Source organism: Spea bombifrons, chromosome 8 (genome assembly GCF_027358695.1).
Source record: "Spea bombifrons isolate aSpeBom1 chromosome 8, aSpeBom1.2.pri, whole genome shotgun sequence".
Classification (NCBI taxonomy): domain Eukaryota; kingdom Metazoa; phylum Chordata; class Amphibia; order Anura; family Pelobatidae; genus Spea; species Spea bombifrons.
The window spans coordinates 43,018,830-43,044,511 of record NC_071094.1 but is presented as its reverse complement, the minus strand read 5'-3'; the positions used below and the strand labels follow the sequence as shown (position 1 = coordinate 43,044,511).

General features: G+C 45.5%; 3 protein-coding genes across 3 annotated transcripts; all 3 read left to right on the top strand.

The window, feature by feature from the left end:
- Positions 1-2,396: 2,396 nt before the first annotated feature.
- On the top strand, positions 2,397-3,770 carry LOC128503265 (G patch domain and ankyrin repeat-containing protein 1-like). The gene is made up of 2 exons (XM_053473305.1): positions 2,397-2,977; positions 3,395-3,770. The coding sequence occupies exons 1-2, from the start codon at positions 2,397-2,399 to the stop codon at positions 3,729-3,731; spliced, it is 918 nt and encodes a 305-aa protein (XP_053329280.1). The 3' UTR covers positions 3,732-3,770.
- Positions 3,771-12,064: 8,294 nt separating this feature from the next.
- On the top strand, positions 12,065-13,969 carry NFKBIL1 (NFKB inhibitor like 1). The gene is made up of 4 exons (XM_053473115.1): positions 12,065-12,368; positions 12,651-12,763; positions 12,965-13,091; positions 13,205-13,969. Exons 1-4 carry the CDS (start codon positions 12,098-12,100, stop codon positions 13,801-13,803), a joined length of 1,110 nt encoding a protein of 369 aa, XP_053329090.1. The 5' UTR covers positions 12,065-12,097; the 3' UTR covers positions 13,804-13,969.
- A 1,424-nt stretch (positions 13,970-15,393) lies between these two features.
- LOC128503903 (uncharacterized) lies at positions 15,394-25,653 on the top strand. Its single transcript, XM_053474097.1, has 20 exons — positions 15,394-15,541; positions 16,211-16,341; positions 17,031-17,119; positions 17,871-17,966; positions 18,288-18,392; positions 18,621-18,673; positions 19,161-19,297; positions 19,666-19,718; positions 19,877-19,966; positions 21,654-21,764; positions 23,040-23,095; positions 23,442-23,578; positions 23,664-23,737; positions 23,917-24,021; positions 24,104-24,199; positions 24,463-24,515; positions 24,652-24,767; positions 24,855-24,910; positions 25,420-25,521; positions 25,622-25,653. Exons 1-20 carry the CDS (start codon positions 15,437-15,439, stop codon positions 25,651-25,653), a joined length of 1,797 nt encoding a protein of 598 aa, XP_053330072.1. The 5' UTR covers positions 15,394-15,436.
- The last annotated feature ends 29 nt before the right edge of the window (positions 25,654-25,682 follow it).

Sequence of the window (25,682 nt, the reverse complement as noted above, 5' to 3'; positions counted from 1 at the left end):
AGTCCGTGTTGCCCAGCGACAGCCCCAAAACATCACTGCTCTAGAGGAGATCTGCATGGAGGAATGGTCCAAAATACCAGCAACAGTGTGTGAAAACCTTGTGAAGACTTACAGAAAACGTTTGACCTCTGTCATTGCCAACAAAGGGTATATAACAAAGTATTGATATGAACCTTTGTTATTGACCAAATACTTATTTTCCAAATACTTATTTTCCACCATAATTTGCAAATAAAATACTTATTTTACCGAGGAATTTACCAATGAATTCATTAGAAATCCTACAATGTGATTTCCTGTATTCTTTCCCCTCATTCTGTCTCTCATAGTTGAAGTGTACCTATGGTGAAAATTACAGGCCTCTCTCATCTTTGTAAGTGGGAGAACTTGCACAATTGGTGGCTGACTAAATACTTTTTTACCCCACTGTATGTCCCAGAAGTCCAGGTAGACCAGCAATAGCAAGAAAGACCCCCGAGGCCTGCTATGGCTACGGGATAGATCATTGAGGCAGCTGGCCATAGGCCGCTTCAGGGGCAACTCGCTCGGTTTCTTTCTTCTCACATGTATTCGGCCAAACACATCTCCAGCACAGAAGAAAGCTGGGGGGGCTGAGGAAGGGGCAAATGTAAATCGCACAGGTGAATGTAAAGGGCCCTATCAACTATTAACTGGCTAATGAGACCCCTGCAGACATGCGCAGAAAGAGCTCCAATTGACTTTAATGGGTGTAGTTTCCAGAAGCTAGTAGCGTAAATAATAGGATTGGAGGTGGCAGTGCGCTTAGAGATTGGCGAATATGCATTCTTCATTGGCGAGGCTGCATGGGACGTTGAGCTGTCGCTTTAAATAAAGTTTTTACAGAGTGGTATTTTTTTTCATTGATAAATGTAGTTTTATTAGTAAATGAAGTCCATTTTTTTCTACGGACCCCCTGATGTAACGTTTCCCTGCACTTGCAGAACCTTGAGGATGACGATATAAATTATGCCGAGATCCGTCAGAGGAGCAGCGCCCAATATCCGCGGGCCAGGCCCAACGTTGGGGAGATAGTCTACGCACCCGTCATGGCTGTGAAACGGTGAAAACGGTGGAAAACCTTCATACAATATTTGGGGTTAACGGCGGGGGGGATATATATATCTGCCGTTAGAAGCTTGGGATATTAGCAACAATATATATATTTTTTTTTTTTACGTGATGTCACATGGGTCAGGAACCTCCGTAGACATTCGTACAGAAGGATTATTAGAGTATATAACCAGATACGGAATTATATCTGCAAATGAATCGAATAAATATTAACCCATAAACTCCAGAGCCTCCTCTGTGATTTATTCCACACAAACCTGTCTCCATGTCTGGGCAAATAAACAGCAAAAGCCGAATGACTGATGACCCCGAGCCCTGTGAGTCTCCTGCGACCCGTGTGACTGGCAGATTGGTAAATATGATATTTTGGGGTATTTCACTTCAAATATTTGGTCTCCTTTAATCTTATTCTAATATTCCGCCATCATTCGAGAGAAGATCACGGCCATGGATGCGATGCTTGGTATTTACTGGGCCTTACTGGGTAAACGGAGCCCCGACGTCGACAGAACACAGCTGAATTCAAGCCACGGGGTATTTTCTTTTTCTGACATCAGTATGCCCTCCCACCGGCATCAGCGGGACCGCCCACCGGCATCAGTGGGACCGCCCACCCACATGCCAACCGGAGCCAGAAGGTTCCCAAGTATGCTAATCATTAATGACTCAAAAAAGGACCCAGATATGTGGGTTGTGATATTTAAACAACAAAGAGGGACACTTGGGAGGTATGCATAAAGGCATCAATGGATCATAGTAATAAACCCAAATCAGCAGCTTTATTCCTACCCAAAAAGAGCTGATCACTGATTGGCCATTAAACTCCTGTCACGTGTCACGCTTACAGGCCCTGGCCCATCCAACAATCCAACAGTGAAGAGCAGCTACCTGGATCTCTGCTGCCTCTAGCGGTCGGAATTATTATCGGTCATCCGCGCGGTCGGCTTGACTTGCGTGTCTAGTGACGTCAGGTGAAGTTCCGCCAATCAGCGATAGAGAGAGCGTGGGGCATTACCGCCGGAATTGGCGTTTCGTTGTAATGGCTTCACTGGGAAGGCCCCTGGCGCCATGATGTGGTTGGAAGAGGCTAAATCTGGGGTTCGGTACGCGTGATTTGCTGCTAATTATGGAGGTACAAGGACGAAAATATTCGCAGCAGGAAGTGGGGATCCGTGCTTTACTGGCTACACAACTATCTACTTCCTTTACCGGCAGAGCTGCTGGCCATATAGAACATTATTCCCATAATGGATGCTTGAAAATCATTCCTGTTTGTGTTTTGCAGATTCTCCTTTCCCGTAAAGATGAACCATCCTCAGCTTATCACTTTCACACGGGCCCGGGAGAAATCGGATTTCTGGGAAAATGGCGAGCACAGTAGGAAGAGGGCTTTTAGAGCGTTGGAGAGCGCCACCACGGGAGAAGAGGCGAGGAACTTCTATGAAAGTCTTCTGTCAACGAAAGTAGAGTCATCAGCATCCAAAAGGCCCACCAAGAAACGCATAGTTATTAAGTCTTCATCTAACGAAGAGCCTCCCAGGACTGGTTCCCAGGGTAGATCTGCCGCGTGTGACCACAGACTGGGGCACCAGCTCCTTAAATGTTCTCAAGATGGAGACTTTAAAGGCTTGAAGCGAATAAAGGAAATAGAGAGGTGCAACATCAACTACCGGGACGGTTATTATTGGACGGCTTTAATGTGCGCTGCGTGTGGCGGCCGAAAAGAGGTCGTCAGCTACTTATTGAAGAGAGGCGCAGCTTGGATTGGTGTGTGTGAGACGCAGGGTAAAGACGCCTTGATGTTGGCACAAGAGAGCGGGCATCATGATATTGTTCGGCTCTTAGAAGAATCCCTGAGAAGTCATCCAGAAGAAAGAACACCAAGGTGGGAGCAGTAGGGAAGTTGTGTGATGTGCAGAGGGTCTCATGGATAAAATATTTGTGTTTTGGAGAGCTGATAATGATGATTTGTAGGGCAGTGGCAAAACAGCCTGTGCGCTGCATTAAAGGGGCAGATTTGGCTTCCTGGTCAAGAGGTCAGTTGGAGATATCAGAGATATGTCTTGCAGCACCATGGAAGTCTGTGTGTAGCCGGCACAGCCTCTTCTTGCCCTCCCTTTTTCATTAGAAAACCTGGGAAAGGCTTCGTGTCCCAGCAATCAGATTGATTATTTTTAGTATTTCCAGTCATTTATAAACAGACCAGAAGTGGGAAGAGAAAATGGGCTGTTGCATAAATGAGTAGAATGGCAAAGTCATCAAAAAATAACCTGCTTTTCTTTCATTTTTTTTTCCACCCCAGGATAACCACCCCGGAGACAAAACACTGTGAAATTTGTAAGACGCGCTACCAAGAGGACAGCGTGGAAACTCACATGCGCTCCACGATCCACCTTTTCAACATGAAAAAGAAACTGCCCCCTACTTACTATGCCATCCCGGAGCACAACGTGGGCTTTAAGATGTTACTGAAGGAAGGCTGGAACAGAGAGTCCGGTCTGGGGCCGGAAGGGACGGGTAGGAAATTCCCAGTCCAGACTGTTCTCAAGAGAGACCAGAAGGGCCTTGGCTTTCAGACGGACCAGAAGCCCAAGGTCACTCACTTTTCTGCTAATGACACAGAGCTAATGTCTTTCTAAAAAGGGAACTCAAACCAACTTTTTATTACCAGTGTCAGATCAAACATAGGCTTTCAAATATATTTACAGGTTTTTGCCCCTATGATATGTTTCAGGCCATTCTATATTAGCCATTTGTTCTCGCTCTGTTATCTTCGCGCAATTTAGTAGACAAACACCCTGACTCCTTTTATGGTCTGTGGGAAACAATAGAATTGCTCAGTCTTAGTCAACAGCCAGACGCTCTAATGAAAGTCTATGAAGGAACAAACTTCATTAACATTGCCATAAAGCATCAACTCAGTGTGGTGGAGCAGGGAAAGTCACCCAAAATACCACAATGGTGGCCTCCAGGTCTGCAGATAATTGGGGGGGGGGGTTATTGGGATGAAATGTACAGCGCTGGGGTTTATGCTCATAGAGAAAATTATTTTTTCCATGGGACCCCCCTTTAAATAATCCAATGCAGCGACCTCTAACTCCTTTTCCAGTCTCTCCTCTTCATTGCTCTGATGCTGTATGACGTTACCGCGCTCGTAACCGGGCAGTAACCTGATAATGCAGTGAAACGGCAACATATTCTCCAAATTAACTCATCCAACATTCATGGAAACCGGAACGCAGTCTGTAAATATTTGTGTAACTATTTTCTATTTAACCCCTTCGCGACCTTTGCCGGTTCAGGACCGTCATGACAAGAAGGTCACTAAATGACCTTTGACGGTCCTGAACCGTCAAAAAGTTAAATAAGCTTAGAAAGTGATCAAGGATCACTTTCTTCGCTTAAACGGCCTTGCTGCAATGCCTCGATGTCGAGGCATCCAGCAAGGCCGAGATCGGCATCGGGGGCCATGTCTGGCCCCTCCCCGGGGCGTCAACAGCCGCCATACATTGTATGGCGGCGGACGCCCGTTTTAAAAGCGTTTAGGAGGCGATCAACGATCGCCTCCTAAACTTAAATGGTGTCGCTGGAATGCCTCGATCAGGAGGCATCCAGCGACACCAAACACTTACCTTTAGGTGGGCTGTGACCGCTCCGGAGAGCGGTCACAGCCGCAGCTGCCGGTGATCTTCGCCATCAAGTAAGATGGCGGCGGCCCGGGAACTACAACAATAAAGACGAAAAAGTTCGCTAGAGGGTCTCCAGACCCTCTAGAGAACTGGCTCCACTTGCTGGTTGAATACAGGTACTGCATTCAACCATGCAAGTCAATGGAGCCCAGCTTTCTAATCACTATGTGATTAGTAAAATATTCAAAAAAAAATAAAAAATAAAAAAATGGAAAAAAAAAATGTGCTAACATTTAAAAATAATTATGCAGTGATGTCACTAGATGAACCATCCAGTACCAGCACAATGTGTAAAAAAAAATATAAAAAAAGTATTAAAAAAAATAAAAAAATAAAAAAATAAAGTTTATTATTTTGAGCAAGTGCTAAAATTTCTCAAAAATCTCAGAGTTAAAATAAAAGCACTTCAAATACCCAAGGGGTGTCTAATATATAAAAAAAATGGCTGATGGGGTAAATTGGAGTGGCCTAGCTCACAGATAGGGCATAGGTACAGACTGACCAAAATGGAGAAAAAAAGCGCACTTCCCAAATGTGGCATTTTAAATCTGAAACAACCCGACAAACCCATGCATGTCGGGTATCACTGCACTCAGGAGATGTTCCTGAACACATATTGGGGGGTTGTTTGACAGTGACATATACCAGAACCTGTATATCTATAACTAAAGTACAATTTGTGTGAAAACAAATTACTATTACAAAGTTTGACAAAGTGTAGTTCTATAATTGGTGCATGGAAAGGGTTAAAATAACAGCATTCGGAATACCCTGGGGTGTCTAGTTTTCCAAAATATATGGTTTGAATGGGTTAAATTGAGTTAACCGGCTTCAAAGATATTCCAAAGAGGAGATGGAGGCAGAATGACCAAATGACCACCTGGATTACGCATGCCCCAAAAGTAGCCTTTTACCAGCCAAACAATCTGACAAACCCATGCATGTGGGGTATCGCTGTACTCAGGAGATGTTGCTGAACACATATTGGGGTGTTGTTTGATAGTGACATATACCAGAACCTGTATATCTATAACTAAAGTACAATTTGTGTGGAAAAAAAAATAAAAAAAATTACTATTACAAAGTTTGACAAAGTGTAGTTGTATAATTGGTGCATGGAAAGGGTTAAAATAACAGCATTTGGAATACCCTGGGGTGTCTAGTTTTCCAAAATATATGGTTTGAGGGGGTTAAATTGAGTTAACCGGCTTCAAAGATGTTCCAAAGAGGAGATGGAGGCAGACTGACCAGATTTGTTAAAAAAGATTTGGAAATCATAAAACGCTGCTTGTACTTATTGCCCTATAACGTACAAAAAACAGCAAAAAAACATAAAAACATTGGGTATCTCTAAACTCAGGACAAGTAGTAGAATCTATTTAGCTAGTTTTTTTACTTGCTTTTTTAGGTGAGTAAAAGATTTTTCAAATAAAAGTCATAAAATGTCTTTTTTTTCAATTTTTCACCATGTTTTTTTTATTTTTTTTATAGTAAATAAGATGATACGATCAAAATAATGGTATCTGAAGAAAGCCCATCTTGTCCTGAAAAAAACAATATATAACTTATGTGGGTACACTAAATGGGTGAGGAGAAAATTACACCTGAACACAAGCACCACAAAAGTGTCAAAACAGCCTCGGTCCCACAGGGTAGAAAACGAAAAATGAGCCCGGTCCTTAAGGGGTTAAAAAAGACTGCTCTAGCGTTAGTATTCATGGCGGAATATATCGGTGTTTATTGGATATTATCTTTAACGCATTGTCAGGGGCCCTCACACCAAGTCGTCTCAGGAATGGCCCCGGAACACATCTTAAAAAACTTTTCATACAGAAGCTGGAGGATCGCACATGCGCGTGACGTGATTTCTGCGTGAAATGGCTGAACATCTCCCCGCTCCTCGCGCTTTGAGGAAATCCGAACCAATAGAAATCGCTTATTTGGGTTCTGCTTTATTTTTTTTGGGGTTTCAATAATTCATAAATCCTTGATTTATTGTTTTTACAGCTTTCACTGACCAACATTTAATACCCCCCCTTAACAATAGTAATCGGTTATGTAATAAAAATATATATTTTGTTTAACCCTATAAGCGGGACCCCTCGCTCTCTCCGACTCCCGCTAACGAGAGGGAGAGGAACCCCCCCGCTGACCCCCCCCCCCTGTTTCGGGGCTGTTTGGAAAGGATTCCTCACACTTGTTATTGGCGTTGTGTGTGAGGGAAGAGCGTGCGCGGGACAGACTGCCGTGATAAAGCTTCGATGATCCGCCGCGTGAATGAATCACTGTTTATAGCAGCCGTTAAGATTAGGGAAGTTTCCAAAATTACCGCTTTCTATTTTGGTTTTTGTGTTCGCTTCCCTCGCCTCGTTTAACACCAGAAGCCGGTAAGGAGACAAACCGGTCGCTTTGCAATTCATCAGATTGAATATTTTCATCTCTAAATTGATCATGGAATTTTATTTAGCGTTTTTCCGGATTTCTTTAATCGTTAACCCCGCGGGAACCTTCAGCGCGCTCCGTCTGTGAGGGATCCTCATCGTACCTCGTGACACAAAAAAATAAAAGTGCCAAAAGAATCCGTTTCTGCTTTCTTACCACAATCGCGTTTGCCGGTTCCGTGTAACGTAACGCGGACTTATCCTGAAGCTAGAAATGCTGGTTAGGTGGGCTGAAGGCGTCATGCATTAAAAAGGCGCTTGTTTTCTGTTAGGGGGTCTTTCTGACGTCTAAGAACTTGGTGGTTTCGGTAAAATGATCTTTCCTTTGGCTTCTGGTCACTGATTCACTTTAACCCCTGAAGAACAGAGCTGTTTTTTTTTCTCGTTTACTCACACGAGTTATCGATTGTTATAAAGGGCTTTCTTTAGATAACATTTTTTGATCATATCTATTTTACTACAAAAAATATATATAAAATATGGTGATTTTTTTTAATAAAACTGACCTTTTCTGGTTTTTATTTGAAAAATCTTTTACTCATCTACAACAGCTAATGGAAAAAACCTGCTAAATAGATTCTAATATTTGAGTTTAGAAATACCCAATGTTCTTATGTTTTTATGATTCTTTTGCAAGTTATAGGGCAATAAATACAAGCAGCATAATGCCATTTCAAGATGATTTTTTTTTCAAATCTGGTCATTCCGTCCCTATGTCCTATGGGAACATCTTTGAAGCCAATCAATCTAACTTACCCTGATCAAACCATATATTTTTGATCACTTTCTAAACCCATGATGTGCCAGGCACATTAACCGTTAAGGGGATCTATTTCCATGACGTGCCAGGCGTGCAAGACATCAACTGTCTTCAAAGCGGTTAAAATTCCCTTTCCCTTTAGGTAGAAGAAAACATTTTGCATCCAAGAGGGGTATCAGGGCAGGAGAGAGGGATACTCGGGAGGCACGTCTCTAAAGTGAATCGGTTCCTAAAATGAGTTAAACAATAAAAGTTATTTACACAGCGAGCTTACTATAACCATCCTTATAGTATGACAAAAATCGGAACGGCGTCTTTTAAGTGAAATTTTCACCTTATTGAAGTACATCCGACCACGGCTTACTTTCCAGTGAAATGTCTATTGTATTTCTGACCGTGGCACAGCGGCTACAGAGCAAAGAACTCGTTTCCTGTTCTGTAAAAGACGAAACCACGACCTCTGCTGAAGAGCGGGTCAGGCGCTACCCGTTTCAATCACTTTGTAGAAATCAGGCTGAGGAATGGAGATTTCTTTTTTCGTGATGATTATTTTTGTGCAGCAGGTGACTCTGCACCACTGGACAGGTAAGAAGTTATACTTTGATGGACGGTTCTCGGTGTAGGATGAATAAGGCTGTGTGTGCGTAGCTGCAGCTTTCCCGGGGAATTATAAGACGACACTTCGATGACACTAAGCACACCACGCAATATACACCCCACGTACACCAAACAGTCCAGGGACATATTCCATAAACTACAATCAGGGTTTACGGAGTTAAAGATTGCAAGCAGGGCGCTCTGTACCCAGTGTGTACGTTTGTCTTGGTCTTGTCAGACCCCTTGAATATATGTATCGTAAGAAGCGCTGCGTAAATTGTTGGCGCTATATAAACAATACAATAAAAATAATAATAAATAATATATATGAATGAACTGTTGTGGGATAAACGGCTAAATTCTACAAAGGTAAAGTGCAACAAACGCAAAAACCGTGTACTCCCCGCCATGTGAAATGTGTGCCGGAAAGAAGCCTAGGGATCTATAACATACGTATTGCTTGATTCATATTTAACCCCTGAAGGACAGGGCTGGTTTTTTTATTTTTTGTACCCTTCATGACCGGAGCAGTTTTAACATTTGTGCGGTGCTACATTACCTAAGACTCCTAGTTGGGGCTTTTGCTCCCAGTATTTTATGGCTGATACTCCTGCTTGAATGCAGGCGATTCAAATAAGATTAAACTATTAAGTCCTTGAGTCATTTAGTTAACACATTTGGTGAGTAAACGCATAGAATCTTCGCGATGGAATATTAAAGGGTTACTATTTCAGGAGTTCATTTAGAAATGTCCCAGGTATAATACGGATCGGATCAGTCCTTCCTGCAGGAGAGAACGGCTAAGTTTGGCCCTCCAGAAAGCGGTAAAATGAAAACACACCTGCTTTAGAGAATAAACCCCAAAGATGCCTCTTCTTTAAAAATATGCAAGACGTAACACGTAGAGGGACTTTCCTCGTCGCGTATGGTCGCTTCAGACCAGGTTCTGACTTTGCTGGACCATAGCTTGGCTTCGCCCACCATTACCACCCTCGATTGTGACCGTGCTAAAACTCCTCTTTGGGGGACATAATTATAATTATTCTGCCCGGTTATTGTCCCCGTTAAATGTTTTTTATACAGATGGCAATAAAGCCAGCCTGCCGGCGGTGGATCAGCCAGTGATCATCAGAACCGAAGCTGGAGCATCTATCACCATCAACTGTGCCTTTGTGATGGACAATCCTCTGTACTCTGTCAGCTGGACGCTGGGCTGCAAAGGTAACATTTCTCTAGAGAACAGTCCATGTTACCAAGACCGGGTGATCTACCATGACTTAAAACGGCAAATAACCATCATCAACCTGACGGAGAGCGATTCTGGAACTTACTGCTGCCACATGGAGTTGGTTAATAAACCCAGGTTGTCCGGGAACGGAACCAGACTGGAGGTGTCACCGAGAGCATGTCCGTCAGGTACTTAAAAACCTATTTTTGCTTAAAATAAAGTCCTACTAAAGTAAAAAAAAAAAATAAAATAAAATGTCATGGTCAGTATATACATTGAGGGTTTTTCTGGATCTCCTCAAACTTCAGAAGTGGTCTAAGCAGCGTCTCACCCTTCTGATGAAGAAGAAATATTTTCTAATAGGAATCGTATCTTATAAATATATATATATATCCTTAATTTAGATTTTTATCCGCAGATTGCCGCTGCCGTACACAGAATCTGTGGCTGACAATGGAAATACTACGGATCATCTCTCTTGTAGTCTTAATAATCCTCGTTTGCGTTCTAATAAAGCTATCCGTGTGAACACGTACTAACTGTACGGGCATTTACCCAAAACGATACCGCGTCCCAGGCTGCGCATGCTGATTTCCTCCATGTCTCTGCCATCGGTCTCGATAACACGCAGATCTCCAGCGGATGATCGACTACTAGCTCCCAACTGTCCCTGTTCAGGAGAAACAAGCCTTCTTTGGACCCCAACTGCCTCTGACCCTCTTTTTTTGGCTGATGTCCCCTTATTTTTTGTAAGACCCCAGATCCCTTCTAGATTGTAAGCTCCTTTGCGCAGGGCCCCCTTCACCTGTTTCTGTAAATCTCATTGTTATGTTATATACTACTTGTCATGTCTTGTTTGTACAGTGCTGCGGAATACGATGGCGCTATAGAAAACAATAAATAATAATAATACTGGTTTTTCTGCGTATGGCTGTTCTACGGTCCCATTAACGTGTATAGAAACTGCAGAAAATGTGTTTCTCAAGTCAATTCTGTAAATAAAATACCCCAAAGTTAAAGAAAAAAAAGAAAAGGCCAGAATAAGACAACCCTACTGGGAGAAAAAAATGTGCCGTTATATACAATTCGTTTGTCCTGTTTACTCATTGTACAGCGCTGTGGAATATGATGGCGCTATATAAAACAATAATAGCCAGCAGCTCAGAGATGAGCAGCACATCTATAGAACAATATGTCCCATGTTGCTCGGTCAACCTTAAGGCAGCCTGAGAGTCGTGGGATTTGTAGTCCACAAAGATTTGTCCCTCTTTGAACCACAAACTCCTCTCCACAACTTGTCACAGACTGCGGGGGATCGCATTACTTGGCGTGGTCTTGTGCCCAAAAGCTGCCCCTCAGAGCCGCCATGACAAGCCGGTCCAGTAACCCTGCGATCCAGACCCAGGCAGACCGTCACCCCGGGTAAGAGAAAGATTAGCTCTACCAATATGCCATTTACGGTAACGTCTACATTCCGCTGCTTCGGGAATAATTATTAATTTTCCTGCCCGGATATCTAATTCTCAACAAATAAAAGCAGTTAAATTACACAGACTGCGAGAAACCGCGTATTCCTTGTGAAATATTAAAAAAAAACGATCTGACCGGAAGTCGTGTTTTGTATCACTTCCTGTTCGTGCCACACGTATTGGTTATTGTACTCCCTGGATGCGCAGAAGGCTGTTTAAAGTTCCGGCTGGATAATACCCGCCGGCTGGAGCGCAGCACGGTGTGAGTATACCGTCATTAATAGCATGAAAGACATATTCGAGTATACTGTCATTAATAACCAGGACAGCGCTCAGTATACTGTCACTATAACTCCCCCCCCTCCCCCGGACACTGCTGAGGATATAGTAAGCAACAGGCAGGGGAGTATTTGGCACCCGAAGGGGATCCCACACCCGGGTAACCCACATATCTACCGGCACACGCTCTTGTCAACACACACATCCATTCACATACAAACATTTACACATACATGCCCAAACACTTATACACAGCCATGTTCACACTTACACATGCAGACTGACACACAAACACTTACACATGCATACTCGTATACACACACACACACACACACACACATATACCCATTAATGCTCACGCACACATACCCATTCATGCTCACGCACACGCTTATACATACACACCTCTGCTCACACAAATGTAAACATACACATCCATGTGCACATTGGATCTGTACTATTTAACACGTGTTTTTCCTTCATTTCAGGGAGTTCGCAGGATACCGTAGCGGCGTCTGTCCTGTCTCTCTTCCGCAGCCCCCATGTCCTTCCGGCGGGAGCTCCGCGCGCTGCGCTACGTTCAGCGAGGAGACGTTCTGAGACTGAAGTCGTACATCAGGCGGCATCGCCACCTGCGCCTGGATGAGCCGATTTCCGATGGGCAGAGCCTGCTGCACGCCGCCTGCACCGCCCGGGGGGAGGCCTGTGCCCTTCTCTTACTCCGCAAAGGAGCAGATCCCCTAAAATGTGATGCAGCTGGAAACAATGCCCTTCACGTGGCTGCAAAGGAAGCCGAAAGGGGAGAGCTGACCGGTGAGCTGGGCAGTGTCTTCTTTTAATTAACCCTTAGCGTTGCCTCTGTTTATACCCTCCCCAGTGGCTTTGCTTTATTTGCCCCCACAGGCTAATATAAATGACATGGATAGGGTTGTTTGAGAACCAGTTTCTTTTTTTTAGCAAGCTGGTTGGCATTTTGGTTTTCTCTGCACCCACGCTGCATGCACAGACCGCCCTGTTGCCTACTTAGTGTTCAGTTGTATGTCTACCAACACATTGTGTGATTGTGTACATCGCTCTTACTCCTCCATCTTCCAGCGTACACAGACCTGGTGGTCCCAATTCTCAGACGCTGCCCTCAGGCTCTCGATGCCCCGAATCGTCATGGCACAACACCACGAGACATCCTTCGACGGGTAGAGGAGCTGATGGTAATGTGTGCTGGAATGGGGAGCAAAGTAGGAATAAAAATAAAGACGGGGGGCAAAAAAGAAAAGCAAATCGAGAGATAAGGTTGGGGAGAGACACGGTTGGGAAAGGTAGAAGGTTTGGAAAAGAGACGGGTAATAGTGAGGAGGGATAGAGAAGAAAAGGCAAAGTTAGATTCTGACTTGTAACTTTTTTCTTTGCAGGATTTGAATTCACAGAAAGACCAGAAGTCGCCCAAAGATCTCAATTCTACAGAATCTTCGGAGTGGAGATGGAAGCTTCTGGCAGAGAGTATGGATGAATATCAGGAGGCGTTTGGCCAGTATGAGGGTAAGAAAAAGTGCAGAGTTACTGGGAGACACTGGTATCAATGGGGTAGAAATATCATGATTATTAGTTATGATTAAAGGTCAGTCTATTTAAGAATTCTCTTAATTCTACAGATGACTTTTCAGAGGAACCTCCTGAAGTTGAGACCTTTGAGTCCTGGGCTGATCGGATCTTCCGGGAGTATCACGCTAAGGCGTCCAGATCGCAAGGGACCGTGTTGCAGGTACAGCAAACGAAAGCGAAGGCTACACAGAGGAATGTGGAGGAGCAGAAGTACCAAGAGAGACAGCAGCAAAGGGAAAAAGAGCTGAGCCGGGCCCAGAATGAGCGATACCAGCGCCGCTGTCAGGAGGTGTTTGAAAGGAAGGCTGGAGATGGCCAAATGGTGGGCCCGGGAAAGGAAGAGAACAAAGCCAGCCGTAGACCCGTCGACCCCGAGACCGGCGTCCGTTTGCTGGGTTACAATGACATCCCGTGGCCTGTGCCTGGTGGGACGGCAGAGCAGATGGCGCAGGCCCTAGCAGCAGGCGCTGACTCTTCAGACCCCGAGGCGTATAAACGTTACCTACGGACCCAACGGGTCACGTGGCATCCTGACCGCTTCTTCCAGAGATGTGGAGCGCGCCTGTGTTTGGAGGACAGAGAGCGAGTGCTGAGGACGGTCACAGCCCTGTCCCAGGAACTTAACCGACTCGCAGAACGCGCAAAGTGATACCCTGCAGTCATTGGATGTAAATATATAAACACTTTAATGTGTTTTACTATGAGGAGATGTTGTGTACTGGTCTTGTATGACGCGTCATTTGCAGTCTTCACATTGAATCTCCGCTGTCCTGTTACATTTCTCTCTGTTTAATACATTTGCGTATGTTAATATATTAGATCTGTAGTATCGGGTATATTAGAGATGTTATATCAGGATGTTATCCATCATATGGGTACTCTTGTGTATAGCACCTGACAGAAGGGTTAACTCTCAACTCTGAGTAGGGCTGGACTGGCCCTGTATCATGCATAATGGAATGGCTGAGGAGTCCTCAAAGAAATCTCACTGATTTAATGATGCGTTATCCAGGGTCAGGGATGTGCTTTCATAATTTATAGTGAAATCAAGAAGTTCGCCGCTCTTCCTTTAGTGAATAGACCCCGGTGTCTGCCTTTGTGTTATACGATAATGTTCCCATTTATCTCTGTGTCCCGTTATTACCCTTGTGTCTGCTCCTTCCTCGGTCCTAGGGTCTGATTTTAGAAATACTTCCTCTCCTTGGCAGCTGATCTTTCGTTTTTAGGAAGCCTCTGCCTGGCTCATCACAGTTTATTGAGGTTGAGGCTTATTTGATTTGGGTTTCAGTTCTCTTTTTCTTTTTGTTTGGTCCGAGGTGCCGTGTCGTTTTTAGTCCTATAAAAAATATGTAAATTGTAGCTTCCCCCCCCCGCTAACTGCTGCAGGGGATAGTGCCCCCCAAAAATCTCATGCTGTTTTTCTGGATTAGTAACTGCCTTTCACGTGCAGGTATGACATCATTATGACACCATCTTTGAACAGAACAGGAAATGGGTCAGCTGGGCTCTAGATTAGGGCTGTTGGGGTACATTTCACGTCCGGGTCTTTGGCTTTTCCTCCCCGCTTCTAATTACACGGATAATAATGGCGTTAGTGCCCCCTGGCCTCGATCGGTATGCTCCAATAAAATCTTTAACAATCCACCCCGCCTGCGCGACAAGATCAGGGCAGTGGTATCTGGTTATTATCAACAAAGCCCGATTTGTGACCCCCCTGGGCTTGTGCCTCTGTCTCTTGTGCAACCGGTGTTATTACAGCGTAGCAATGCATGCGCGGTGGAGGGGCCGTGTATTTATATCTGTCACAGTGCAGTAATATGTGTACCCAGTGTCCAGTTACCGCAATACTGTTGTTGCTTAATAATCTATATACAATCTGATGTTCTTTGCCTTCGTGTACACTGCTAGTAAGGAAAGGTCACGTCACATTTCTAGCACAAAGTTATACATTTAAGGAATTCGCCATAGCAACCGATACAACCTGCCCTAAGGGCTTCCCATCAAACATAACCCTTGTTACCCCCTAGGCCGTGAATAAGTACATATACAGTATAGAAAACAGGAAAGCCCTTTCATGTAGGTGGTTAAAGTAGGATCCGTGAACCTGATTGCAAGCCATCGGCAAATATTTGGTCTGGATTTGTTACGCGCTCTCACCTTGTCCCTTGGAGACCTCTGGTCTGTAACCGCTGCTAGTACCCCGTGTCTGCTGAAGGGGCCGTTCGCAGGGAGGCTATATAAACACCGCTCCCGGAGATGGGTTCTCATTTCCAAGCGGCACCATGGAGAAGCTCCGCGTGTTCCTGCCCCTGCTGTGCCTTTTTGCTTCTGCTTACGGCGACTCGGATTGTCCCCAACTTCACGGGACGCCCTCTGATTTGACGCAGGTGAGAGAGGAGGGAAAGAAACAGAAGTGGCGCGATAGATGAAGTGGTGAAAAGAGGACGGGAGAGGAACGTAAGGTGATAAATAGCGCGGTGGGGGGACTGCATTGGCCAAATCCAGGGGCATTTTGGGGTTATTGTATACGTGTTTATAAAAAAGTCACCGTTTTGTCGTGATAAACGGTAGACAATAATTAAGAATATTACCTGGCAATGTAATACACACCGTGCTCCCTGCCAGTGAGCGCCATGAACGTTCCAGGTGGTCCAACAAGACTTCTGAAATACTTTAGTGTTATTCCTATCTAGTGGGGCTGCATGGGATGTAACACTGTCCTTTTAGTATCTCCCATCAATCCCAGTTTTTGTGGGACAGTCCTGCTTTTCTAGCCTTGTCCCTCTGTTCTAGGAAGCTGTCCCCATTGTCTCAGATGATCTGCCCTCCATTGCACGTCCCACCCAGCCACCTTGAGACACTTGAGCCCGGCAAGGTGTTCTGGTGGCCACTGGGAACGTAAGGGAGAAGTGGCTCTTTAACACTATAAGCGCTGGCCGTAGATGGGATTGTTTGCCAGTTATTTATATGATACTGAAATGATTTAAGGTGCCCATTATCAAGCCTCGTGTGGGAACAAAAAGATGAAATGAGATGTGACCTGCTTTGATCAACAGGTGGACGGACTGTGGAACATTAAGGTGATTTCAACCTTCAAGGAGTTAGAGCGTCTGGAAGACATTCATTATATGTTTTCACGTATATCTGTAACAGACACCGAAGCGAACCTAACGTGTTACAGCAACCCGTAAGTGTCCTTATTACGTACAACGTCACTGCGTTATTTCCCGGTCACGTTTAACCCCTTAAGGACAATGGGAGGTCCCTAAACCCATTGAAAACAATGCATTTTGAGCCCGTACATGTACGGGCTTTGTCATTAAGGGGTTAAAACGTTTACCGATACGCCGGCTCCAACGAACACACCGACCGCAACATGAATTGTGGCTTTAATGACAATTACAAAGGCTGAGCTCAGAACTTTATAGTATAGAGTAATGATGGAACCGGCCACGGAATAATGCAGACATGGGCCATAAAAAGTACGTAATATGTATAGATAACAAATGCATTCAGCTGATATGTAGACCCACCATCGGGGGCTACGACTAGCCCCCATTTATGGAGCCAAGGCTCCTTGATCTGTCACAAGCCCTGTCTTTGGCCCTCTACATGGAACTGGGCCCTCATAACCCCCCTACCCTAGGTCCTTGTGGACGTTGAGGCCAAGATGGCAGCTCTCCAAGCATTGTGGACTGGTGGCCCCATTGTGAGCACGGTATGGGGCAGTTCAAGATTTTGAATGGCAGCCCTGCCCCTGATGGTTATCTGGTATACTTTTAATGCACAGCCTGACCCCTAGGTGTTGGCATCACTATGGTGTCCAACTATGAATTATTATAAATATCCGCCATTAGTTGGTCTCAATGGTTGCAGGATCTACGAGTTCCAGCTGGAAGCCTACAGAGCTCTTCGAAAAGCTGAGGACACGAAGGCTTTGTCCTATATTCAGAAATCTACGGATGGTAAGTGCGTTGTCTGCCATCGTGTGATGATTCTGTGCGGTTATCTCGGTGCCCCTTTCTTCTCCTCTTCATCTGTGTCAGAGTTAGGAAGTAAAAGGCGACACGTGGAGTCACAGCCAAAGAATTCCCTTACGCTGCTTGAGCAAAGTGATAACCTATCGCTTGGAGCCGTCCTCTGTTTAGCTTTTTATTGCGACAGTCCTTTTGGCAGCGAGTGGGCGAGCTGGCAGCACGTAGCAAATCCAGACCAAATATTTACTTATGTCTTGCAATCGCGATGGGACAGCCATGGAAGATTTCTGACCTTTGGGAACGTCTCGGCAGAGTTTGGAAGAACATCATCGTACTGTCCGAGGCATGCGTCCCGGCGATTCACCTCACATGATAAGGAGCTGCTTCTTTCATGAGGAGAACCTGTAGGAGATGTCCCAATGGACGTTGGAAGGGACACCTGGTTCTTACCCCCAAGGCTTCCTAAATAAAAATAATAATATTAGTATAAAAAACACATAGGAATATATAGAGGGCCTGGAGGGCCATGGGGGATTAGGTATGATATGGCGAGAACCATGACCAGGAAATGGTTGCGACATATTTGTTGGCCAACACAGTTACAGGGTACGGGCAGCGTTGGCTACAGCTTGGAAGACATTTGTAAAAATTCTCAATTTTAATCTTTTAATTGTACCTCTTTCCTAACAAAAAACCCCCCAAAAATTAATTGATTGAATTTGTAATTTTCTTTGTGTAGGAGATATTTATACCACAACGTTTATCCAACCCAATCGAGAGAGTTTGATTACAGTCCATCTGGAAAACAACGATGTAAAGGTGGCGGTTTTGTACAGTAAGTAATAATATATGAATCCTAACACGAGGGCCACATCGTCCCCCGCTGGCCTGCCAGGGCACATGCAATACATGCCCCCCTACTGCACAGATCTCGCCCCGTCACCACGACTACAAGGTGACGTAATACCTTGAGAAGGAACAAATGGGACGTCTCTCATCGATCCGTGTTTACTACTAGAAATTTTTTATTATTTTTATTTTTTCAAATTTGATTTTTATTGTGTTTTTTCGCCCCGGCTTTCATTGTGATTTATTCTGCGTTTGCTATTAAATAATCTCTCCTGTGTAACTAAAACGCCGCGGCTTCCATTTCTAGGCAAAGTATTATCGGCTCCAGATTCTTTAATCGAGAATTTCAAAAAGTGGAGCAAATGTCACAAGCTGGACCACATTAAAGAGTTTGAAATAAGCGTCAATTATGGTAAGAAACAAGAATATATATTTCCAGCTGAGTAGAATGACACGTATTTGTATATGATGTAATCAGATGGATAACTTGTACGACTGACCAATCGGCCCCCGTCTAGTCGCCCGTTTCTCCTGCCCTGTTTGATGGAGATCCATAAGCCGGTCTCTTACGAGTAGACATGTATGTAACACGGGAGTGGGCCTGCCTTCCGTTACTGATAATTCACTTTCTCCCATCTAGCACAGAGCTGTCATGGCCTCCTCGAACCAGTGGAGCATCATGAAGATATTGAGGTAGAGAACCGTCCCCCGAGGTCTCTGTCGCCTTTCTGGGGTGTCATCGTCACCCTCGGAGGAAAGGCAGCGTCCCGTGGATCTATTCTGGGGTAGAGAAAGGGAACGGCCATCAGGTTGTCAACCATTTGGACAAACATACCCCGCGTAGACAGCTTCAAGTTCCACCTCGCATTGTCAAGTGCCCTTTTTGGTAGCAATTATGTTGACCGCGTCGGCCAATACGGGCGTACATTGGGGTGATATTTATTGGAAAAGGGAGTCAAGAGAATTCCATTTTCCATTGAATTTTTGGGGATTCCTCATGGATTTAATCTCATTCTCATACATAACCCCCAAGAGCTCCATTCCACCATCACCCAGGAGGACAGACCACAAATTCCCTTCAAGCCATCACCTGCCGGAGGAGACGGTAATAACCTCCGTATCGTAATTATCCTTTCTGCTCTTAGTTTTCCTTCTTTCTCCCCTTCTCTCCTTCTTGCAGCACAGCGTCTCGCTGGGACTCGTCGCTAAATCTTCTAGCTCGGTCGATGTCCATTATCTCAGAAGGATACTCTATACGGGAAGGCTGGAAATCAGCAGAGAAGGAGACAATTACACCGTGAAAGAGATCCTCACCGCGTGAGTGACCACAAATGAGTCTCTGGGTCTACACTTAGTCCTGGCAAAGCCATTAATCCCGCAATCCCCCGAGAAAATAACCGAGGGCTTGTTTGGATTTTTAGCTTTTTATTTTCATAATTTTATATTTAGACGTTATTGTCTTCGGCGCTTTGTAAGAAAATATAACAGAAACGTCGTGGGTCAGCGTTCTGCTTCTTACTACAGCCGTCCTTAAGAGCATGACATAAATCACAATATATCTACGTGACACATTGTATATATATTATATTATATATATATTATATATATACGTTATAAAGCGATGTTTCCTTGGGTTGCCAGATATAACCGCTTTATTGTCTCTTCTTACCCTTCTAAAACCCCAGGCCGGTGGATACCCTTCTGTTTGAGCACACGTTCAGAAAGGGACACCATGAAGGTGAGTTACATATATATACCGTATGTATATATATATATATATATATATATAGACACCGGGGACCTCCGTCCTGCGCAGGCGCTGTTTAATTTCTGTCTGATTTTATAATATGATCAAGCGATTTCTAATCTGCCTTTATTGTTTGTTTCCTTTGGCAGACAAGTTTAAGTTAATAACGTTTAAGACGGAGAAAGGCCTGCTGCTGCTGGGAGTCAAAACGGAGACGGCTCAAACATTATACCTGGCGTGTGAGTAAATCAGAAAAAGCAAAGACCCCCAGCGCTGTATACATCAATAACCCCCAGCGCTGTATACATCAATAACCCCCAGCGCTGTATACATCAATAACCCCCAGCGCTGTATACAGTAATATAACCCCCAGCGCTGTATACAGTAATATTACCCCCAGCGCTGTATACAGTAATATAACCCCCCAGCGCTGTATACAGTAATATAACCCCCAGCACTGTATACAGTAATATAACCCCCAGTGCTGTATACAGTAATATAACCCCCAGTGCTGTATACAGTAATAACCCCCAGCGCTGTATACAGTAATATAACCCCCAGCACTGTATACAGTAATATAACCCCCAGCACTGTATACAGTAATATAACCCCCAGCACTGTATACAGTAATAACTCCCAGTGCTGTATACAGTAATATAACCCCCAGCGCTGTATACAGTAATATTACCCCCAGCGCTGTATACAGTAATATAACCCCCAGCGCTGTATACAGTAATATAACCCCCCCGCACTGTATACAGTAAAAGAACCCCTCAGCGCTGTATACAGTAATATAAACCCCAGAGCTGTATACAGTAATATAACCCCCAGCGCTGTATACAGTAATAGAACCCCCCCGCACTGTATACAGTAATAGAACCCCCCAGCGCTGTATACAGTAATATAAACCCCAGAGCTGTATACAGTAATATAACCCCCAGCACTGTATACAGTAATATAATCCCCCAGCGCTGTATACAGTAATATAATCCCCAGCGCTGTATACAGTAATATAACCCCCCCAGCGCTGTATACAGTAATATAACCCCCAGCGCTGTATACAGTAATATAACCCCCAGCGCTGTATACAGTAATATAACCCCCAGTGCTGTATACAGTAATATACCCCCCAGCGCTGTACACAGTAATATAACCCCCAGCGCTGTATACAGTAATATAGCCCCCCAGCACTGTATACAGTAATATAACCCCCAGCGCTGTATACAGTAATAACCCCCAGCGCTGTATACAGTAATATAACCCCCCAGTGCTGTATACAGTAATATAACCCCCAGCGCTGTATACAGTAATATAACCCCCAGCGCTGTATATAATAATATACCCCCCAGCGCTGTATACAGTAATATAACCCCCCAGCGCTGTATACAGTAATATAACCCCCCAGTGCTGTATACAGTAATATAACCCCCCATGCTGTATACAGTAATATAACCCCCCAGAGCTGTATGCAGTAATATAACCCCCCAGCGCTGTATACAGTAATATAACCCCCAGCGCTGTATACAGTAATATAACCCCCAGCGCTGTATATAATAATATACCCCCCAGCGCTGTATACAGTAATATAACCCCCCAGCGCTGTATACAGTAATATAACCCCCCAGTGCTGTATACAGTAATATAACCCCCCAGTGCTGTATACAGTAATATAACCCCCCATGCTGTATACAGTAATATAACCCCCCAGAGCTGTATGCAGTAATATAACCCCCCAGCGCTGTATACAGTAATATAACCCCCCAGCGCTGTATACAGTAATATAACCCCGCAGCGCTGTATACAGTAATAAAACCCCGGCACTATATACAGTAATAACCCCCAGCGCTGTATACAGTAATAACTCTGGCGAAGACTTTGTGGCGCCATTTTTTCCATAAATAACAGTTTTTTATTTTATTTTTTTAGCGAAGTCATCTAAAGCTAAAGAATCCGTGTTGGAAAAGTTTGAGAAGCAGGCCCGGTGCTTTGAAACAAATCACATCTACTTTATTCCGGGGAGTAAGATACACGATTACGGTCAGTGGTAGTTTTTACCTTTCAAGCCGCCGGAGGTCTGACCCAAGGCAGCCCCCCCCAAGCCGCACACCCAGCAGCTACAACCCTCACTACAGGCTGGACTGAAGGGTGCTGTGTGCATTTAAGACACACAGTGTCGGGGTATGATGATGTCATATCTCAGCACCTTTTAGTCCAGCTGGCTCGGCACAACCTCCATGGTGTTTCTGGGCTGTTTGGGGAGATCAGAGATCTGCATAAAATCATAAATTAATTTAGTGGTAAAAAAAAAAAAAAAAACACCTGTTGGTTGATTTATTATTATTCAGCTACTGGATTATTATTATTATTATTATTATATTTTGAGTTATTATTATTTTATTTATTATCGAAATATTTAAAAAAAAAATATTTTCCAGCCCTGATTTTGCATGTCCCTCAGCCAATGATATAGTCAGGGCACATCATGCAAATCTAACTCAATTTCCCATGATCCTTCAGTGGAAATTTTATTGGAATCCTACTCTAGAAAGCTGTAATCCGCTTCCTGGAATCTTCCTGCGTTGGTTTAGTAAACGGTCCCTGCTGTCCCTGCTGATTTTTAAACCTAGCCTAACGAAGGTTTTGTTTGTCTACTCGCATTAACCTCATTACCTTCATAAAAACAACCTGCAATAACACAAAAACAAAAAAAGAAGAAATGAAAAACACATGGCTATAATTTAGAACACGAGAGCCCTTTTGGGGACATTTAATGACAAATCGCATGTTCTGTTAGAATAAGATTTGCGGTTCTTCATGAGTAGACGTTGAGGAAGTCAGCATGGCGTCCAGCCGCTGTTAGCATGCAAGTTCATGTAAAGTTGTTTTTGGTGACGTCTCTGCTTTCAAACCGAACTCGTTCCCTCAACCACATCTCGTATGTTCCCTCAACCAGATCTCGTATGTTCCCTCAACCACATCTCGTATGTTCCCTCAACCAGATCTCGTATGTTCCCTCAACCAGATCTCGTATGTTCCCTCAACCACATCTCGTATGTTCCCTCAACCAGATCTCGTATGTTCCCTCAACCACATCTCGTATGTTCCCTCAACCACGTCTCGTATGTTCCCTCAACCACGTCTCGTATGTTCCCTCAACCACGTCTCGTATGTTCCCTCAACCAGATCTCGTATGTTCCCTCAACCACATCTTGTATGTTCCCACTTCCCTCAACCACATCTCATATGTTCCCTCAACCAGATCTCGTATGTTCCCTGATCCAAAACTTACACCCAGAATTCTGTTTTTTTTAGAACATGAGGCTTGCTCTGAGATCCTAAAACAGATGTCCCCTCTTAACATCAAAGAGGTATGTCGCTCCTTCAAGGTCATTATACATATGTTTTAGAATTAAGATTACTCGAAAGCAAGTCCAGTTGGCTCCAGTTGGGTATTGGGAGCTTGATAGATAATTTAGAAGACCATTCCCCGTGGGAATGGCCGATGGGTGGGCAGGAATGGCCGATGGGTGGGCAGGGATGGGCAAAGTGTCCGTGACATGGGTTGTGAAGGCCCATTGAGTTGTCTACCACAGACCACAGTAAATGTCCACCATGGGCAATGTTGGTGGTTGAGGGAGGGGGAATTGGCTTTTTTGTGGGCAATAGATGAAAGGGGAACATGAAATCTCCATAATAAGGTTGGGCTCCTTAAAGTCCCAAGGTAAATGGACTCTGACGGCTTCGGCGTATGAGAAGATTGATTCTGCGCTCTCGGATATTTCGGTCACTCACGGCTGGATGGAAATAGTTCTGGAGGATGATGTTCCTCACATGTCCTATGCGTCAATATAGTGAGTATGACCCGGCCTGGGATCCCTGGGGCGTCGGGGCCAGAAATCTACCCCCCGTCTCCATCGAATCATTTCTCTGTTCCAGTTATGGCTCGTTGTTGAGAATGGGAAGTGAAAGCATTGAAGTGGAAGAGGCCGGGGGTTTCGTGACATTTAAAGGTAAAGCCTTCTCCTGGATAACTCGCCGGCGCTTGCCCCGCCGTCTCTCCGTGTTTATTTGCTCCGTGTTCTGCCCCGGAGCCCTGAGGGTTTTACCCCAGGTCGGGGTACAGCACGCGGCTCGGTAATGCCCGCCAGGGTGCGGAAATAACCCGGCTGTCTCTTTCTCCCCCACCCAGAGAAAAGCACAAAGATTAAGTCGGTCATGTACCGGATGAGCCCCAACTGCATCATGTTCACAACGCACCTCCCGAAGCACCCGGAGGGAATGGTCTTCCTGTTTTGTAAGTAAAATAAAAGAAAAATGCTACATTTAGTGCAATCACCATGGCAACTAGTGGAACGTACTGCGCTTCTCTTTTACAGGCCATTCCCCGCAGGTTTCCCATGGAGATATTAAAAAGTTTGCCAGCTACGCGACCTGTATGGAGTACGGCAGCATCGTCATACGGAGGCATTCCAGTGAGTGGGGGGTCGGGGAGTTACGGCCCACCGCCCCATATTGCCACTATAATGCGTCGAAAGTTTACACCCTGACTGGAGTCATTCTGTGCTCCCTTTACTAATAGTGAGCTCTAAAACATAGAATTAGACTGCAGATCGGCCATCGTCTTAGATTCAGGAGCCGCGTGTCTTTCCTATGCATTCCCCGCCGCTGTATTAGACCGTACCACTTCTGCTGGGACGCGGCTCAGTTTATCCACCACCTTCTGCTTGTTTTCCAGCAATGTCTTGCTTAGACGTACCGCATGAAATTCAGCACCTGGACGTGGAAAAGGTATTTCTCCTTTACTTATTTGCTAGCACAGAGTCGCTCTCCCCTATGAACACGGACAGGCTCGGGTTTAGCAAGAGACGCGGCGTCCTCGTTAATCCCTCACAATCTAACGCCCCGCTCCTCTCCGCCCGATCAGATAGGGGGAAAGTGGACCGTCCACGCTGTGGCCTCTGATCTGAACCTGGAGGGGAGAGAGGTAGACCCCGAGATCCACGTTTCCGCTCGCGGGGAGGAGGTCTTCTTCCAAGCCCGGTGAGAATCTCAGGAGGGCCGCTGGTTGCTCCGCCATTAAATTCAAAATGAAATTCTGTTTTAATGGCGTTTTTAATCTCATCGCAGGTCAAGGAACATTACCGCTTCGCTAGTGGAGAACAGAAAACTTCACTTCACGGAAGGTGGGACCCCTCTACCCCGCCGGACCCCCCCTCTACCCGGCCCGCCGGACCCCTCTACCCCGCCGGACCCCCCCTCTACCCGGCCCCGGCCGGACCCCTCTACCCCGCCGGCCGGACCCCTCTACCCCGCCGGCCGGACCCCTCTACCCGGGCCACCGGACCCCTCTACCCAACCCGCCGGACCCCTCTACCCCACCCTCAGGACCCCTCTACCCCGCCCGCCGGACCCCTCTACCCGGCCGGACCCCTCTACCTGGCCCGCCAGACCCCCTCTACCCGGCCCGCCGGACCCCTCTACCCGACCCGCTGGACCCCTCTACCCGGCCTGCCGGACCCCTCTACCCGGCCGGACCCCTCTACCTGGCCCGTCGGACCCCTCTACCCCGCCCGCCAGACCCCCTCTACCCCGCCGGCCGGACCCCTCTACCCAGCCGGACGGACCCCTCTACCCACCCCGCCGGACGCTTTCGGGGTAGATCTTCTCGCTCATCTCTCATTTTATTCTCCAGGTGACCGCAAATTTGAAATGAGACTCTATCAGCCCTCCGAGAATACATTAATAATGTGGAGCGGAGACACCGAGCAGCGGCTGGTCTCTCTAGGGCTACTATGTGAGTACCTGGCGCCAGCGACCCCTCTACGCCCCAAACGCACCCCCGTGCCCCTCCTCCCCGATTTAAACAGAGGATATAGATGTTATGTGTATGCTAGGGGGGCAGCTGTCCCGGGAGCTTCAGGTTTAGGGCGATAAATCCAAACCATGAGCCTGATG

Coding starts and splice junctions, on each gene's coding strand:
- LOC128503265 (XM_053473305.1), top strand. CDS start 2,397: ATGAACCATCCTCAGCTTATCACTTTCACACGGGCCCGGGAGAAATCG. Junction 2,978..3,394: donor CCAGAAGAAAGAACACCAAG/GTGGGAGCAGTA, acceptor TTTCCACCCCAG/GATAACCACCCCGGAGACAA.
- NFKBIL1 (XM_053473115.1), top strand. CDS start 12,098: ATGTCCTTCCGGCGGGAGCTCCGCGCGCTGCGCTACGTTCAGCGAGGA. Junction 12,764..12,964: donor GACGGGTAGAGGAGCTGATG/GTAATGTGTGCT, acceptor TTTTCTTTGCAG/GATTTGAATTCACAGAAAGA. Junction 13,092..13,204: donor GGCGTTTGGCCAGTATGAGG/GTAAGAAAAAGT, acceptor TTAATTCTACAG/ATGACTTTTCAGAGGAACCT.
- LOC128503903 (XM_053474097.1), top strand. CDS start 15,437: ATGGAGAAGCTCCGCGTGTTCCTGCCCCTGCTGTGCCTTTTTGCTTCT. Junction 18,393..18,620: donor TGAAATAAGCGTCAATTATG/GTAAGAAACAAG, acceptor TCTCCCATCTAG/CACAGAGCTGTCATGGCCTC. Junction 19,719..19,876: donor CAGAAAGGGACACCATGAAG/GTGAGTTACATA, acceptor TTCCTTTGGCAG/ACAAGTTTAAGTTAATAACG.